The 17,706-nt window shown below is 31.4% G+C and overlaps 1 protein-coding gene across 1 annotated transcript; it reads left to right on the top strand.

Annotated features, from left to right (window-relative positions):
- The first annotated feature begins 13 nt into the window (after positions 1-13).
- Positions 14-16,330, top strand: LOC127869539 (uncharacterized). Its single transcript, XM_052412185.1, has 17 exons — positions 14-105; positions 482-579; positions 1,883-1,940; positions 2,063-2,311; positions 2,790-3,143; positions 5,843-5,914; positions 6,189-6,217; positions 7,470-7,550; positions 8,684-8,726; positions 9,850-10,200; positions 10,559-10,624; positions 11,184-11,240; positions 12,071-12,120; positions 13,027-13,095; positions 13,363-13,431; positions 14,037-14,104; positions 14,209-16,330. Exons 2-17 carry the CDS (start codon positions 559-561, stop codon positions 14,234-14,236), a joined length of 1,665 nt encoding a protein of 554 aa, XP_052268145.1. The 5' UTR covers positions 14-105; positions 482-558; the 3' UTR covers positions 14,237-16,330.
- Positions 16,331-17,706: the final 1,376 nt, after the last annotated feature.

The raw sequence follows: 17,706 nt of genomic DNA, 5'->3' as shown, positions 1-17,706 counted from the left end.
TCGTGCAGTTAAACGCACACGAAGGAAGGCAATATTACCATTATGTGTCGTAGATAGACTTCCTGAAAAACGAAACCTGGATTGATTTGTTTTTTTTTAAATATGGTAAGTAAATTTGAATGTTTACGTTTTAATTGTACTTTGTTAGACAATTTGTCGTAACTTTGTCTTAAAACATAATAAGCAAGCATGGTACACTGTAGACAGTACAAATAAGATCCAAGAAATTTAAACAAGCTGAAAATGAAATAGCTTTTCCTTTATCCGGTGTTATCATTTTCAACGATGATTTTCGAGAGAGTACACACACATATATATATATATATATATATATATATATATATATATATATATATATATATATCACAATTTACAATTTAATTCAATAAGTATTATCAATACAACATTTAGCTGATAGTTAATTCAATAAATAGCGCAGCCAGATGAATTTGCTATATTATAAACTTTCCTTTGTTTTCAGATACTAATCGTGACTAAGCTGAATCATAGGGTATCATTTTTCCAACAGTTTTGTATTCTACATTTAGCGGTTAATTGATGATGGAATCATTTGACAAGGTAAAGTAGCATTTCAAATGGAATACGTTGAAACGGGTAGACAATCAAATACAATTGCACGATTTGTCGAATGCTTATTTGAATTGAATGTCTTATAAGCAATACACATACATCTTCATGTCCACCATGTTGACATTCAACCGACCTACGTATTAAATCATGATATGGAATGTATTATTATTCAGAAATAACAATTTTGCTAATAAATAAACTTAAATAAATTATGTACCGTTTTAGGCTTAGAGCATTGCTTTATTGAACTACCATTACACCCAAACAATTAAAATATCATAAAGTATGATACAATGTTCACGCTGTATTACATCTTTTTCGGATGGTTAAGTTAACACAGTTAAGCTTTATTTATAGGTACGCACAAATAATATTCGGAAAAAAGTAAGCTACTAATTAAAGAGAAATCTAGTGGTATAAATATACATCCAAGATATGTTACCGCCCATTTATAATTATGAATTAGGAGGTCATGCCGGCATTTTCCAAATAATGATTACAACGATCAGGAGTTTGTAATTCATTATGTAGGGTTCTTACATGTTGCAACTTAGAAGAGTTGTTGGCAATATATCTATTTAGTTCATGTCATAGTGCCTCACAAAGTTGCAATATTTTCTCCAAATATTAGACAATTTATTGATCAAATAACACTCAAATATAATTTTAATGCACGTTAATTGTATTTTATCAATTCTAATTAAACTTACAAGAGTTAAATATGAATTTACAATTGTTTGATTCCTGATTTAATATTGGCTTCGTGTGTTGTTCAATAGGTAAAATCTTATTTATCATTTACAAGATAATATCGCAAGTATATTTAGTCAAACCATAGAACTTAAGTATTTATATCTAGAGTAACTATAGTTAACAAGGAAAACATGGCATTGTATGCTTTATGGCTTATTTATTTTATGTTTCAAAAAACATAAGCAATTCGACTTTTATTTGAAAATGTTGAGGAGAACAAAATCTATCCACAACTTCAACTTCTTACATTCGTATTAAAACTATGACTTTACTCAAGATCCCTGTTTAAAAAAGAAGCGTTGATGTCATACAGCTGGGCATGTAGATTATTTTCATTTGTATTGAAAAGAACAATGTAATCTGCCAATACGTGAACACAGCATATAATATAACATATGTATCGTTCAAATTCAATTTGAATACTGTATTTATATGCAATTTATAAATAATACCAATATTTTAAAAATATTACTTGAAACATGTTATAAACGGGTTTGTGTGTAGCCTGTTACCATTGTTTAAACGATTTTTATTTCAGAAAATGGTGCTCTTTTCGTTTGCGTTGTACGTGTGTGAAGTTGGCGTCAGTTCGTATGGTAGGTGTGTTAGTATTAGACGAATTGTCATTTGTTTACCATATGCTAAGCAAAATAATTTTGATACCTGCATTGAACATATGATATTATTCTATTAAAGCCACACATGTCTTTCTTTTCAGCAACGCATACGGAAAACACATTAACTTTTCTACCATTAAAAGGGTACCATGACTTACTTGAATGCGATGCAAAATCATGCACGTTAAGAAGCCAGGATAATTATGTCGTATCTAAAACTGATAACGGTGGGATACTTTTAAATCTTAGTGATGAAACGTATGGTAACTACACATGTTTCCAAATCAGTCAACGAGAAAACGCAAAGTACATTTATGTAGGATACACAGATGAAACGCATTCAAATGCAGGTAATATATATAATAAACGATTGTGTCCTAATCTGATATAAATATAAACAAGTCTCATATGTGTCGAAAAACAAAATCTGTACTGGGCCATGTACCCGGATGAGTTGTAATACAAGACATGAATTTAGGTATTGTCAATTTTTCAAGCAAATTTACTGTCCTAGTCACTTGAGCAACGTTCAATTGTTTTGTTTGTATTCATATATAATGTCATATCACGGGTAAAAGAATCTCGTCGCACTAAACGCAATTGATTATCAAATATTCCTTGCAAAAGAGCAGACTATAATAAAGTGTCATTTTCCTAACTATCGTTTGTCAGGTTCTACTTTCGAAGGAAACAAAGTATGTAGCGATACAATATGTTCTTAATATGAAATTAGGTGTAAGTATCATTTGCTTCTATTTTTGGAAGACCTAGAGTTATTCTAAACCTATGTTATGGTATATGTGTGTGAATGCACGTGTTTGCTTTCAGTACAATTCACCAAAGTACTTGAACGCAAGGACGTACTTGAATGTGAATTCAACAACTCAATTCCATTTAAATTTAAAAATGCTTCGAGTGGAAAAGAGGATGTTATAGCGAAGTTTGTGCATACCTCGTTTTGCTATGAATCTTCAACCATCAACATCAGACTCGTCATCAGAAACCTCATAAGAAACGTCACCAAAGAAACCGAAGGGATATACACGTGTTTCGAAACAAATAACAAGACAAACGAAGTGCAAACATGTGTTAGAATGAGTGCAGAAACAGAACCAACACGACCAACGTCAACACTTGCAACAGACGTATCTACTAAAACCTCAGATGATGCATTAAATACGGGTAATCACAATGTACATTATATATTTTCTAATTCCCATTTCTAATGTTACTAGAAAACATAAATCGTAAATTTTGTATAAAATCTGGATATAAAATGATGCGATATATACTGAATGTGTGTCTATGGTTATATTCTCTTTTGCAGAATATCACTGTCAATTTCATGTGTTTCATATTAGTCTTTATATGGTTAATATAATACAAATATGTAGAGTGCTTATCAGTTTGATTTAAATGTTTCCGGATATGCATGTTATGTTTTAATATGATGGTGTTGTAGTGTCTTGAATAAGGAAAGGGCGTACTAATGATGTTACCCAAGCCCGCGCGTGTGTTTGTGCGGACAAGTTGTATTCGTGTAAAAACTTTGCGGCGCATTGTCGAAATTCTAAGTGATATTGCATAAACGACTACAATAGCGCGGCGCGTTGCGTAAAACGTGATGGTCATTGTAATTATTTCGGCACACGTTATATACTTTTAAGACAACAATTCGCACTCAAAATGTGGTTTTCCTGCTTCGAGGGCATGGTCACAGAGGATATATCAATTGTGTGTAGTGTTATATCATCGAACAAATGTCATGAAACGTTGATGTTTTGTCTATGCGCAGGACGGAACTTTTGATTAATTTTGCAAACAAAATCACCATATGAAGTCATTGTGACTTTTGCAAATTGTATTTTAAATAAAGGTCCAGGTCAAAACATATTCCTTATTTAAAACTAATGAAATTACACATGTATATTATGTAAATAAATGCGTGTGCTTGTCGCTATTTTCAAAGCAAAATAATTATATTAATATTGTGTAACACAGTACCTTGTACCATATACATGTGAAGTGGCTACAAGCATGTAAATCACATTTTGGTAGATTGATATATATACGTGTATATGTGCGTAGGTGTTGCGTAAATTTAGAAATCAGCTTGGAGGGCCATATTCTCTGCATTGATAACAAATAGACGTATAATTACGATCTCGTGTTGTTATTAAAATGTACTTATATAGGCGATGGTATTGGTTACGTTTACGTGATGCTCACAGGATTTTGATCTGGGTATGAACATGAGCTCTAATAAAAAATAATTTGATTGTTCGATATACATTGGTCCATCCTGGTACATATATCGACATTATCAAATACTATGGGAGCTCATGGTTGAAGCAAACACGGTTTAATGTTTACATGGAAGTCACCTATAAACATTTTCAATCTCATGGCTCCGATATTTGATTTCTGAAAGACTTGTCAACTCAGTTTGTTTGGTTCAAATGCTTTTAATTAAGTCATACTTTCACAAAGCGCATCCTTGTTGAGCATATTTCAGTTTTTTTGATCTTGACAATACAATATTTTGAGTAAAGTTTTCAAATAATTAAGTTTATGCAATAAGCATATAATTGTTAAGTTATGTACAGTCGATTGGTGTATAACGGATAGCTAAGGACTTCGAGTCTCATTACAACGTAAACACCATGCATTCAGTAATTAAACCATTACACCTAGATAGACATATGTCTTACCTATTGAAACATGCCGGCGGTTTTAAATTTCCGAAAAATATTATTTGGTTACAGCGCGAATTTCATGGTACACTTATTCAGCCATTACCGGATCGCTTAGGTCTTTATCGGATTACATGTGTATCGTGTTATTTCTTGAAATTTGACACAGCATTTGTAACAAATAATTGCAATACATGTACATATCCAGAAGGATCAAGTTCATGGAAATCGCTGCATAATTGATGAAGTAATGGCTGTTCAAAGCGATGCACCCTATATTCGGGTCATTTCGAGTTGAATACCTTGTTATATACATAGATTTGATATTGAAAAATATGTTTTCAGAGAAATCGATTTTTCGTTATAATTTGATTATTTTTCATCAAAAATTATGTTTTCACTAATTAATATCCTAGCCACACGCTAACCACACGTGTATTGGACAACTTCAATTGAGTTTATATTTATTTTGAGACAATCCCCACATTCATGAATATGGGTCACCACATGTCCGTTATTCACTAAATCCCGAGTTGCAGCTTTCGTCAATTTGGTTTCTGAACATTCTTACTTTTGTAAAGGACACATAATACTAAAATATTACATCAATGAACATTATGTTTACCAAACAAAATCTGCAAAATTAAAGAAACCATTCGTCTGCACTTTTCCTGTCGTCACAAAAACGGTGCGTACATAACATGACCTTGTGTTGCTTTCGAAAAAAGAAACAGTTGTAAACATTGAAACACGTCAACAAAAACATGAATCGACTTAAAAATTAATATGCTTTTTGTATTCATCTCATAGAAAACTACAAATCTTAACATAAATAAAAGTATTTTGCAAAAAATGTTTAACCTATCCGTTACTCACTAAAATCCGCTATACACCAATCGACTGTAAACGTCGCATTCATAGTTAAATGTATTGCATGAATGACGGAAGTTAATCGACCAATTTCCATTTGCGGGATGTTTAGTCTTTTTCAAGCGTTTTTGTTGTTATTGGATCTCAAGTTAAACTACTCGGTACGATGCTTTTCCTGGCGAGCGTGAATAGAAAAAAAGGGGGAAGCGTAGCCTTTAACAATTTATAATTTAAGTGCGTAGCAATTTACTAAATTAATATTATAGTTTGTAGGACCGAGACATCGATTAAAACAATATATTTGTACATTTATTTCAGGTTTCATAATCGTTTTGGTGTATACTGGAGTCATTACCGTACTGCTAATATTTTTGGCAACGTATAGAACATGTACGTATTTGAGTCAGTTAATTTTTTAACACATACACTCAAGCCTAAAAGCAAACACATCCACAGATACGCGCAAACTGGTACAAGCCTGCACCCTTACCTCATTAGCCTAAGAGTGTATCGTAGTTTCTCGGTAAATGTGGTATACTTTTCCTTTAAGAGATTACAGTGTTGTATAAAATGACAATTTTCTAAATTTAAATAAGTTTCTTGTATATCTGTGTTATATCAGTAGTTGTTCTTGTTTTTCAAATAAAACATGTTTTCGTTTAAGGTTGGGAACCTTGTTGCCCAACAAACAAGGTACGTTGTAATAATAAAGAATACAATTTATTTCTGTATAGCCATAACTTAGTGAGTATTAGTTTCGTATGTAGTCAAATGGAATGTTACAGTACAACATAATGTATAAGTGTAACATGGTGTGTTTACTATGAAGTAGAAATCTGCAATTGGGATATGGTAATTAAGATATACAGTCAGCTTTATAACATAGTATATTTTGTTCTGGAATTGCGTTTGAGTAACACAATAACAGGTCAATCAATTAATGTAAGATACAAACTATTATATAACTTTTTAGTATTGTTATGCGACGTTTAAAATGAGCTGAACGCATTGTGAGAATATAAAAAAAGATAAATTTATATATTTTTCATTTAAAAAGGCTTTTGAGAACACCCAGTGAAAATATCATTTCACTGATTCCAGTTGCAATGTACTGATTTTTTTTGCTCTGCACGTATTTATTTTATATAGTCATTCACATTCATTTTTACGGGACAAAATAGATTCAGAGTTTTAAAAATGTACAACCAAAAAATATATTTCCCTTGATCATTTTATTTTAATATTCGTAGCATGACGTAGGGGGCGGCCAAAATTAACATGATACAGAAGATAAAATTAAGAATACATATGCACATTATTACCCTGTAATATTACGTGTCATACGTGTAAATCATTAACAAATCACGGTTAGTTTAACATTAGCAAAATACGCACATGCTCGAATAGTGAATCTCTTTGTATTACGTAGCTATGGTACAAGCACTTTACTTGTTTTAAGTTTGTTGTATCTATATACATCAATACTGGTAGATGGAAAGATGTGGATATGTGAAACATGAAGATACTAAATTTAAGATATTCAGCATACCAAACAGCATAACTGCAAAAAAAATTACATTTTAATTGCAGTTTAAATACTAGTAAGACAGTCTGTGGCATATTGACACCTCACATGTATTTACATAAGTATGCTGTTCCATGTACATGCGATTTCATAACAATAAGACACACACGAAGTCTTAAATGAGAAAATCGTGTCACATAATTTTATTTTTGCTTAACTGTAAGGAATATATGATGGTCCATGCATATGTTTCTTTTTAAGTTTTATAACTTATTTTCTCCAATAAATGTAGCTTGAGCTACTAGGGACAAAGAGTCATTAAATGTATCTAACTATTTTGTATAGGTTGGAAATCGTAATCACACTTAAACCGACCAATATAATCACACGTATCTGTTGCTCCTTGTTTGATGTTTTTAGAACGAGGAGGGCAATGACAAAATTTTGCATCACATCATGCCGCCGGTAAATGCAGGCAGAAATTACGTGCTTTATTTTAAGGTATTACTAAATGTTTTTCTTATATATGTGTGCATGGAATACACATGTTTATAGTGTGGCTAAATCTCGTTTTAAATCAGCTCAACGACGTCAACAGCTTTTATTGTATCTCTATTTATTATGAAGACTAAGTAAAAGAAATACCATTCGTGTTAAATGTGTTTAACAAGGTATGGAAAGAAAAGTTAAACACGGAAAGTATAATTATTTGATTGCAAGCATTCCAAAAGCATTCCAAAATACCTTACAGTGTTGTTAGTATTTGAATTATTATTACGTCAGTATGTTATTGCATATTCACATACGTGTGATTATTCGTGTATATTGAAAACAAGGTAAAGATTTATAGTACATATATTATGCCAACTAGTTAATGCTCTTGTTTACATCGCAACCAATCGGGGAATAAAAGCATATACCATATGAAACCAAGGAAAACACCAAAAATTCCTCAAAATGTTTATAATATTTGTAGCAGTCATCCAAAACACACTGAGATTTAAATAATATAACTGTCGACCTTTGTAACATGACGTAGGTTTAAACTGGTATAACGCACTAAGAAAAGAAAAAAAATGTGCATAGCATACTTTAGTAAAAATAGGTTTAATGTATAAATAAGCATAACAATAATTTATATTGCGATAAAAATATAGGTATTTACTAATTATCTTACATTGTTATCAGTTTTATATAAGCATATTCAATATCCTTGGTTGAGGTACATGTATACTATAACATTCCATCGCAAATAACACCATGCAATCACTGATGTCTTAATGAAAATATAGCACCTGAGAGATTCATGTTGAATTGCACAAACTATGTATTGTTTCTTGAAAAAGATATATTTTGTATTTAATGTAGTTTTATCAACGTAACAATACGTTGAATATTAGGAAAAAGGTATATTAACCAAATATGATGTTAAAATATGTCAACACACGTTATTGCAAGCAGTACATCATTCACGTGTTGTTCATAAATACCACAGTGTAATTAAACAATCATCAATGTTTGCAATAACAACTGCTCCTGTAGAGTTCGAAAATACCGCAATTATTATTTTATAGATTGTTTTCCCATTTTTATACACCAATATCAATGACGGTTTGTCGTGCTTTTTCTTATAGGTCATGTACGGATTACTGTTTCTCTGGATTTTTGTGAATGCAGGTATGTGATGATAAATGTCAGATTATATACTGTTTCATATAAAGCTGCCAAAATATAAACGTATTGCTAAAAAAGTATGTGGTATTTACATGACTTCTTCTGACAATATATTTATATCTTTGAACAATCAATTCCTGTTCGAGAACACTTCTAAACAATCGAATAATATAGTAACATTTGTGATCTTTGTTTACGAGCCGCAAATATACAGACGGGGATTTTGAGAGTAAACGCAATATGAATGTGGTTTCTAATTCAAAGAGAAAATATGAAGCTTAGCCGTTGTCCGTCCATCCTTCATTTATACCGCAAATATGTCGGTGGGACCTTTGCGACGCGCATAACTCAAACAAATGCTTCTAGAGAGATGATGCTTTTCAAACAACATATAAATAACTATGGGAAATTTTTCATCTTCAGTTTTTGAATCGGATGTTTTCATCACAACAAGTGTTATGACGCATGTAATATGTTTCAAAACAACTGTTTGAGCATACCACAACATGTATTGCTTCTAGATGGCTAAACACCATATTTTTGTTCGCATAATGTCGACATACTCGGATCTGTTTCGCTTTTTTATTTCAAAAATCATTGTTTTACTTGGTTCTTGCGTAGCTCAATCTGGTCTGCTGCTAAAGAGCCAAAATATATTTTTTAGCTTATGTACTCTCGCACCCCCATATTTTGGTGGAGATTTGATACGACGGTATAAAACATATATGCCATATATGACCCTTTTAATGGAAACATGTTAATTCTTAAGTTTTGTCAGGCACAATTAAATAGTTATTGCTGCAAGACGGTAAATAATTAAAAAAAACATTGAAAACATGTTAACTCTCGAAATTGCATGTTTTGGTTCAATTTGTTTCTATATTACCGGAATTGTTACTGAAAGTCTTACCAGAAAAATGTTAACCAGAAGGTGATCTTTGTACTCTCATATGTTGGTTTTGATTTTCCCGCTAAAATAACATTTGAAATAACTTCTCAAACAAATAAACAAGCTTTTTAATATGTGCTAACCATTTAAGTTAAGTTTTTGCTATACTATTGTAAAATTATAGAATAATGGATCATTACGAATTGTGTGTGTTGGTTTGTTCTGGGTTTTTTTCAGAGCGCACCGAAGGCTGTAAAATATTTATAAAGAAAAAGGATATACTTGAATATGAATTTAATGAGAAAACGCTCCTCTCGTTCACAAGTTTAACGAGTATGAAAACTATATTTTTCGAATGGTGTTTTGGTCCATATAATCCTTGTACAATTTCAAATCCATCTCTTAATGAAACCTTTCGACTTGTGACCATCGGAAAAGGAGCCATGTTGATTATAAAAAAACTCAGTCAGGATACCTTTGGAACGTACGCATGTTCGTCAAAAAACAGCAAAGGAAACAGTATATTGATACACATTGTCAATGACACAGTAACATACGAAAAGATAGATAACCTTACGCAAAACTCAGGTTCGTATCAACCTTTACGATTAAACGTGCTGTTTTATTTGTTTTTTGTTTGCCTATGCATGTTTGAGAGCGTTTAATGCTAATGTGGCCAACTCGATTGTTAGGGCTTTCGTGTTTTTTTAATGATCAATATATACAATCTTTTTTCGCATAAATATATAATTATTATTTATCGCAAACTTGCGGGAAATGTATGCTGGCTTAGCGCATTTGAAGTGCTAATGCATATGTTTAAACATTCCAACGTCGGTTCATTACATAGACTTATATTTTATTTAATGTTTCCCAACACGAGACATATATTTAATTTAATGTTTCCAAACACGATGATTATGGTCAACTGAAATGGTCCTTTCAGATAACACCCGTCAACAACTTTCACCGCCCAGAGGGACTGACAGTTTCGGGTTGATGGTAACATTTGGTGAGTAGTAAGATGTTGTTCCGTTAAAGCCTTGTGTATTAAACTCAATTTGACACTTGTTGGTAAGATTAATGGATTAAGTTTTAAAACAAATCATTATTACAATTTACTTCACATTCGTTATCTCTGTGTAATTCTATTAATGTTCATAATGTTTGATATCACTGCAATACTCTGGTTAACCTGTTAAACTTTGGTACAGAAATTATTATAATATTTAGTTGACATTGTTTTACTGAACAGTTTGAATTTTTACATTTTATACAAATTTCGTGATTCTTTACACATAACTATAATTATAACTAGCAAATAATGTTGCTAAGTGTGAGGATAGGTATACACATTAATATTCGGAAATAATTGTTTTAAGGCTTTTATCACAATGATTAAATTAAAGTTTATAGCAAAGCTGCGGTACATATGTGCTGACAGTCGCATTTCAAGTGCTAATGCATGTATTAAAACATTCCAATGTCTGCTAAGTTCTCGATTGCATAATCTTATCTTTAATTGGTGTAGTGTCTCCTATAAGTTTAATAAACTAATGTGGTCCTTTCAGATAAAAACCGTTTATTACTATCAACGACCATATTGTCTGGACTCGCGATGTTTTATGGTCAGTATTATGGTGTTCTTCTGTTCAAGTAATGTATAAAAAAAAATGACCCTTTGTTAGTAGGATTGATGGATATTATGTTGTTTGTACAAAGGATTGTACCAAGTACTTGCAGATCTGACATCTTCCTTTTAATTCCCTTAGTGTGTATATTTTGGCGTATTCCAGTGCGATAGGTTTTTATTATTTCGTCAAACATTAAATGTGTATGTATTAATATATGAATTTAAATTGTTTAGAACCGCATAGATGAGGAGGGCATATTTCCATATTTGTTTTTCCCTGATAGTTCTGTTACTCTAATTAACCTTTTATGAATGTTTGAAATGTAAGTGTAAGCTGTCTCGTGCTTATTTGGTTATTGGTTAGTTATCTACTACTGTTCAAGCTAGATGTTAAATTCATTTACATTTTGATCTAAAGCTTGTGTTTTATTTCAAGTTATAGATCATGTGTCGGTTACGGTTACATATCAAACGTCACAAATTTCATGCCTGAATATTATTTTAAAACATCAACAAATCTAAACCATTATCAGACGTTATATATACAAACTCCATATTATTCATCGCTCATTTAGTTATAATATGTTTTGAAAAAAAACAACAACAGTACTATTAATCATATAATAATATGGCCCTGTTTCAAGACACGTTGTTATATAGTATTGGGTCGTAGAATAATTGAACTTAAGCTGATGTTAAACGTGCCATTTACAGGTTTATAGTATGTTTATGTCGTATGCAACACATACTAATGTGCAGTGTATGTATTGTGACATGTACGTTGTGCATGTTTTATATACTGCAAAACATTTCTTTCAATTTCAGGAGTTGCATTACTATTCGTATGTGTCAACTGCGCGCGTAGGCTGTATTTGGTAAGTTATATTTCCCTATTAAACGCTATTTTTTTAAATTAAACAGTATGTTTTTTGCATGTGCTACATAACACGATCATAGACCGGTCATAAAGGAGCTGTACACTTTAACTTTGTATATTATAGAACAATAGAACTAAGTCAATAATAACAATATTCTGAGACTGCTACTGAAACAAGAAAACATAACTACTCGGAGTAGCATCATACGCTTGAATACAGCAGTTTAATAATGCCATTGCATGTACATGTAGTTGGTACAAATCGCTATATTCAAACATAAAAGAAATGCATTATTAGCATGCAGGACCACTAAGGTTACAAATGAGTGCATATCATAACGCAATACGTTCAGCAAACTGTTTAATATTAATATAAAAGCTCGATGCATTTTTATCGTTCAAATAAATCTATACATGTATGGTGAACCAATTTATTGGCACGCAACTCCTGCATTGGGCAGTTCAAAAACGGTTAAATTCCGTTCGGTCTCTTCGCAACTTATCCTAAACAAAACATATGAATCATGCCAAATCAAAAGGGATGATATTCCTCAAGTGAAACTGACATGTCTGCATGGTTGGTTATTTAAGATCGTATTGAAATATATCCCATGACGTTTTTTATCATAAAATGAAAGATGTTAGGTACGACCACATATACTTGGTACTCATAAAAAACCGTTGGGATATTTTCTTATTAAAACTATTAATGCACGCAAATGGAAGAAAATGCTTTAGGATTTTGCACTCATATCAATTTTTGTATCTGACTGTTAACATATAATGATACTGCATGAGCTTTACTTTTGTTTTTCGACACAAATATTTTCATTAAATTGGTTGCATAGTAATTCAACGACGGAAAATGCAACTTTTTATGAACATGTTTTTCATATTTCTGCAGTGTTATACCCGGGCGGGCAATGCTTTGGATTTGGTCTCAAATGAGCGTTGTAACGGGCCAATAGAAGAAGTTAATATGCTTAAATTATTTTTGTGTCCCGTGTAAATGTATTGTATTCATTTAAGTTTCATGCAAGCATAGCTCTTGTTTTTTCCACATAAACATTTGTATTTTTATATTGTGCATATATACGCAATATTGCATATATTTGTTTTAATAGTGTATTAAAAATAAAAATAAGCGACTGTTGCTAAACATATAGTTTAAGCTTTATGTAAATTGATGATTTTCAACCCGTTTTAGTCGTATTCAATTGTATTAGTACATATCTTTTAGAGTCACATTCAATTAGTTAACACGCAGAGGACAGAAACCGTGACAGTTAACATCTCTCCGGAAAAAAAAGTGAGTGATTTGAGTTATGTAAACGAACGTTTAAACATAAGTGGTTTTATTTTACATTTAAATTGTTTAATTGCGTGGTCGTTTATTGGACTGTTTAACGTTTTAAAGCATTTTAATCATACCACGGCAGTCAATGTTCTAACTCGCAATTATATTGGCTTATCTTGTAAACCAGTTCTAATTTCACACTATTACGCCAATAAATATTAACTTGAGGCAGAGGTATTATGAAAATGGCCGTAAATGGATTCCATGAGCAATCCTAACACACACTAAATATTGCCGAGCCTCGAATCGACATCCCGATCCTCGGACTTGTAGTCTAGCACTTTCCAACCGATCCAGCCGGTCCGGATTTTAGCTCTTTAGAACTTTTAAGAATGTTACGAATCCTGATCATTTAATTATTGGAATGCTTTGGTTGTCTTCTTATAAAAATGTTCAGTAGTCAAGTACTTAAGGTCTAATTAAAATAGGTTGAAAGCAACCGCATTCTTCTTGTCTCAAACACTATAAGGCTCATGTATAACAACGCTTGATTTATCTGATCATGACTATAATCATATATGCAGTTATGTTATAATTAAGCCAATGATTATATTTAGATTTCTGCTGAGGAAGAGTTTTGTACAAAACTGCTGCAGCTTGCACAGCACACTACACTAAATGGCAGGTAAGAAAAAAGTGTTCTGGCACATAAGCATTGTTTTTTTCAAAGTATACTAGCGTTTTTTATTGTGCCCACACACTGACTCCTTGTTTAATGTTTCTTTTCAGCAATACGTTTGAAGTAGAGATTGAATAAAGATGCTGCGAATGGAGTATCAATGCGAAGAACAATAAACGAATGTTAACAGATGGATATAAACTGGATATAAACATTATACATAGACTAAGTTTCAAATATATCGTAATTATATCAAACGAGAAAACCGGAAGTGTAAATTATGCACAATCGATGCAATAGAAAATGAATAGCATTTCCTACTAGTATGTCCAATATATGCACACGATTTTTTTTTAAACCGCACTATTGCAGATGGCCAACAATAAATAAATTTGGAAGATTAATGTCCAGCAAAAGTAAAACTGAAATGATAAGTACTGCGAAATGTATTTACAAAACAAATAACAGCAAATGACAGCATCTCGATTCGTAATTCTATATTTAATCAGTAATCAATAAGTTATCTTGATGTTAATGGTACAATTGATACATATGCGTGCTAAGAATGTGTACCTTGTGTGTTTTTGCCATCACTTGCATGTATAAAATTAATGCTCATTTTCAAATGTGAGGGCTATGAACTTGTAACGGCTTTATTGATAAATAAATGTTATTGTTGTTGTATACTTGCATATATATAATTAATGCTCATTTTCATATATGAGGGCTATAAACTTGTATAAGCTTCATTGATGAATAAATGTTGGTGTTGTTGTATTCTTGCATATATTAAATTAATGCTCATTTTCATATGTGAGGGCTATATACTTGTATAAGCTTCATTGATGAATAAATGTTGTTGTTGTTGTTGTATTCTTGCATATATGAAATTAATGCTCATTTTCATATGTGAGGGCTATGAACTCGTATTAGCTTTATTGATGAATAAATGTTGTTGTTGTTGTTGTATATATCTCATAACATACCCAAACAGAATTGTATTATAATTAGATGAAACTGTGCATTACGTAATTTACTTAAATTTTTTAAGTTATTTATTTAAAATATTCCACGTAGATAAGATTCTTAACATTGTTTTTTCAGACACACCCATATATAACATTCGTATTCACAAATGTTTATTTCTCCAAATAATTTTGAAAATTCTTCTGATCGTATGTATTGTAAGTAATTAGTAAATATAAGATGTGCAGTTGCAATATCAGATGCAAGTATGTATTCCCTTCATAACTAACCGTGTTAACCAGTTCATAACACTATCATCAAATTTGTATCTTTTACCATTATTTATAAATTGTATAATGCATATATAATGTAAGCTATGAGCTTTTATAAGCTTTACTGCTGAATAAATGTTGTTGTTGTTGTTTTGTTTATATAAAATGCGTTTTAATCAACTGTGTCAATGCGTTTCGTTGTATTTAAAAATGTACTCCATTTTAGTTATTTTATCAATTTAATGTTACAGTTTAATTGATTCTAGATTTGTATGAGCTAAAATTATGTTTTTGTGTGTTGGTTATATTTTTTTAGTTTTGCAAACGACGAATGGTCGTCTTTTAAAAAAGATTAGATATTTTCTGCATGTTCTTCATATCATTCATGTGCCGATATTAACATTATCAATTAATTCATGTCCATAATGTTTGAGTATGTTTTTCATAGTACGTTTATATTTTCCTTGGCTATTTTAATTTCAGTAACGCCTTTTAAAGCTAGATTTTTGTATCTGCTATAAAATAATCTTTAGAATCGGTGTGTTTAAATCATCGTCCATATTAATTATATTAATAATATTGTATTTAAATTGTTTTCTTTTAATATTTTCAGGTTTTAATTTCTATAGAAATTGGTGAATTATTAACGTTATTAAGAGTGTTAAGAAGGTTTTTATTATTCGTTTTCGCAAAGTGATACTAACACTATTCGAGTGCACATTAATATTATGTCTACAGTTTGTTTAAGGCATCCAATAAAACAAATTTTGGCGGATAGGAAACTACCTAGTCTAATCCCTTGTTTATTTTAAAAAGTATTCGAAGGTTAGCCGTAATTGACAAATACACTACAAATATAATTGTAAAAGACTAACCCACGAACATCATATGGTTCAATCATTTTATTTATATTTATTTTTATTATTATTATTATTATAATTATAAAACATATGTTTTACATGTCATTGATTTGTTAAATCAGCTTTTCGTCGTTCTTTCTTGATTTTATTAAAATGATTACAGTGTATTGCTTCGTTTCGATTAGTGTTGTTCTCCTTTTTCCCATAATTTCTTAAGCTTTCCATTTCGTTTAAAGGCTAACTTTAAAGTGACTTAAAGGCTAGAAGTGGTGTATACTTTTTCTTATATTTTACCTCATACTTATTAAATAGATATATTAGAAGGCGCAAAAGCAAAAGTTTTATCAGACACAAAAAGTTTCTTTTAATAAAATCGTTGAGCTGTTGGATAAAATCACGTGCTTATACACCAAAGCACAAGTGTTATCTCTTATATAGTCAAAAACCAAGGATGACAGTTATATATTTTTTTTATAAAGGACGATAACTACACTGGTTACGAGAAGGACTCGCAAAACTCAAAGATGCAATATCCACAACTTGAAATTTTATTCCAGATAAACCTCTTATTACTAAGTCTGAATTCGATGCGGAAAAGGATGCGGAAAAGACACACGTGTGAGAAAAAAACTATTACGGAGATAAAAACGATGGTCTCGTTATTTTTACGACATAATAGGCTAATACTAGCTTTAAAACTGTTGTCGGAACGATTGTTGTGTTACTGCATTATGAAAACGGAGCTTAAAATGATAGAATCCTCAAGTCAATGCAGACAACAACTCAGGCTTGTTGTTTGTGGCATGAAATAAGTCAGGGGCGGGGGGGGGGGGGGGGGGGGGGGGGTAAATGACTTCACATTGTCTTAATGATAGTATTAGCGTAATTAAATTATTGCTTGTATATTACGAAATAAAGTTGAAATATTGTATAACATTTATTTAGTCTAAAAAGAATCCGGCGGATATCTCGACAATTAAGTCACAGACAGTTGTTTTTTGTGCAAAGTTAGGAATTCTTACACTTGCGTAAATTGATCGTAGCATCGAAGGAATATTGTTGTGTTCCGATGTATTCTGTGCGATTTAAGAGTGACAAGTAACAGGTGGACTAGCGGTTTGCGTATTGTTCGAGTTTCTTTAAACCATTTGTAATCAACTCACACCGTAATCGATACTTCACGCGAATGTGTATTCACAAAGCTTTATTGCATACCATTAACCTACACCAGCGAGGATACAATTTAAAGACAATTTAAACCGGTCTGATTTAAGTGTACACGATATTAACTTGTTGAACGTGCTATGTTGCTCTTTACAGATCGGTTTCTCTAAACTACTTGCAGCGGTTAAATCTCTCTAAAACTCCCCACATTAACATCCCATTGAAGTTGTTAGATGAATAAAGTAGTATTAAAGGCTTACATATTGGACATTTTAAATACGTTTTAACTTATTTTACTTTGGAGGAAGTTCATGAAATGTTCAAGTTATATATTTTGCAAAAAAGA

Source organism: Dreissena polymorpha, chromosome 2 (genome assembly GCF_020536995.1).
Source record: "Dreissena polymorpha isolate Duluth1 chromosome 2, UMN_Dpol_1.0, whole genome shotgun sequence".
NCBI classification, from domain to species: Eukaryota; Metazoa; Mollusca; class Bivalvia; order Myida; family Dreissenidae; genus Dreissena; species Dreissena polymorpha.
Note: the sequence above shows the minus strand (reverse complement) of the source record. Positions and strands in the feature narration are given on the sequence as shown.

Coding starts and splice junctions, on each gene's coding strand:
- LOC127869539 (XM_052412185.1), top strand. CDS start 559: ATGATGGAATCATTTGACAAG. Junction 3,144..5,842: donor AGATGATGCATTAAATACGG/GTAATCACAATG, acceptor CATTTATTTCAG/GTTTCATAATCGTTTTGGTG. Junction 10,201..10,558: donor TAACCTTACGCAAAACTCAG/GTTCGTATCAAC, acceptor TGGTCCTTTCAG/ATAACACCCGTCAACAACTT.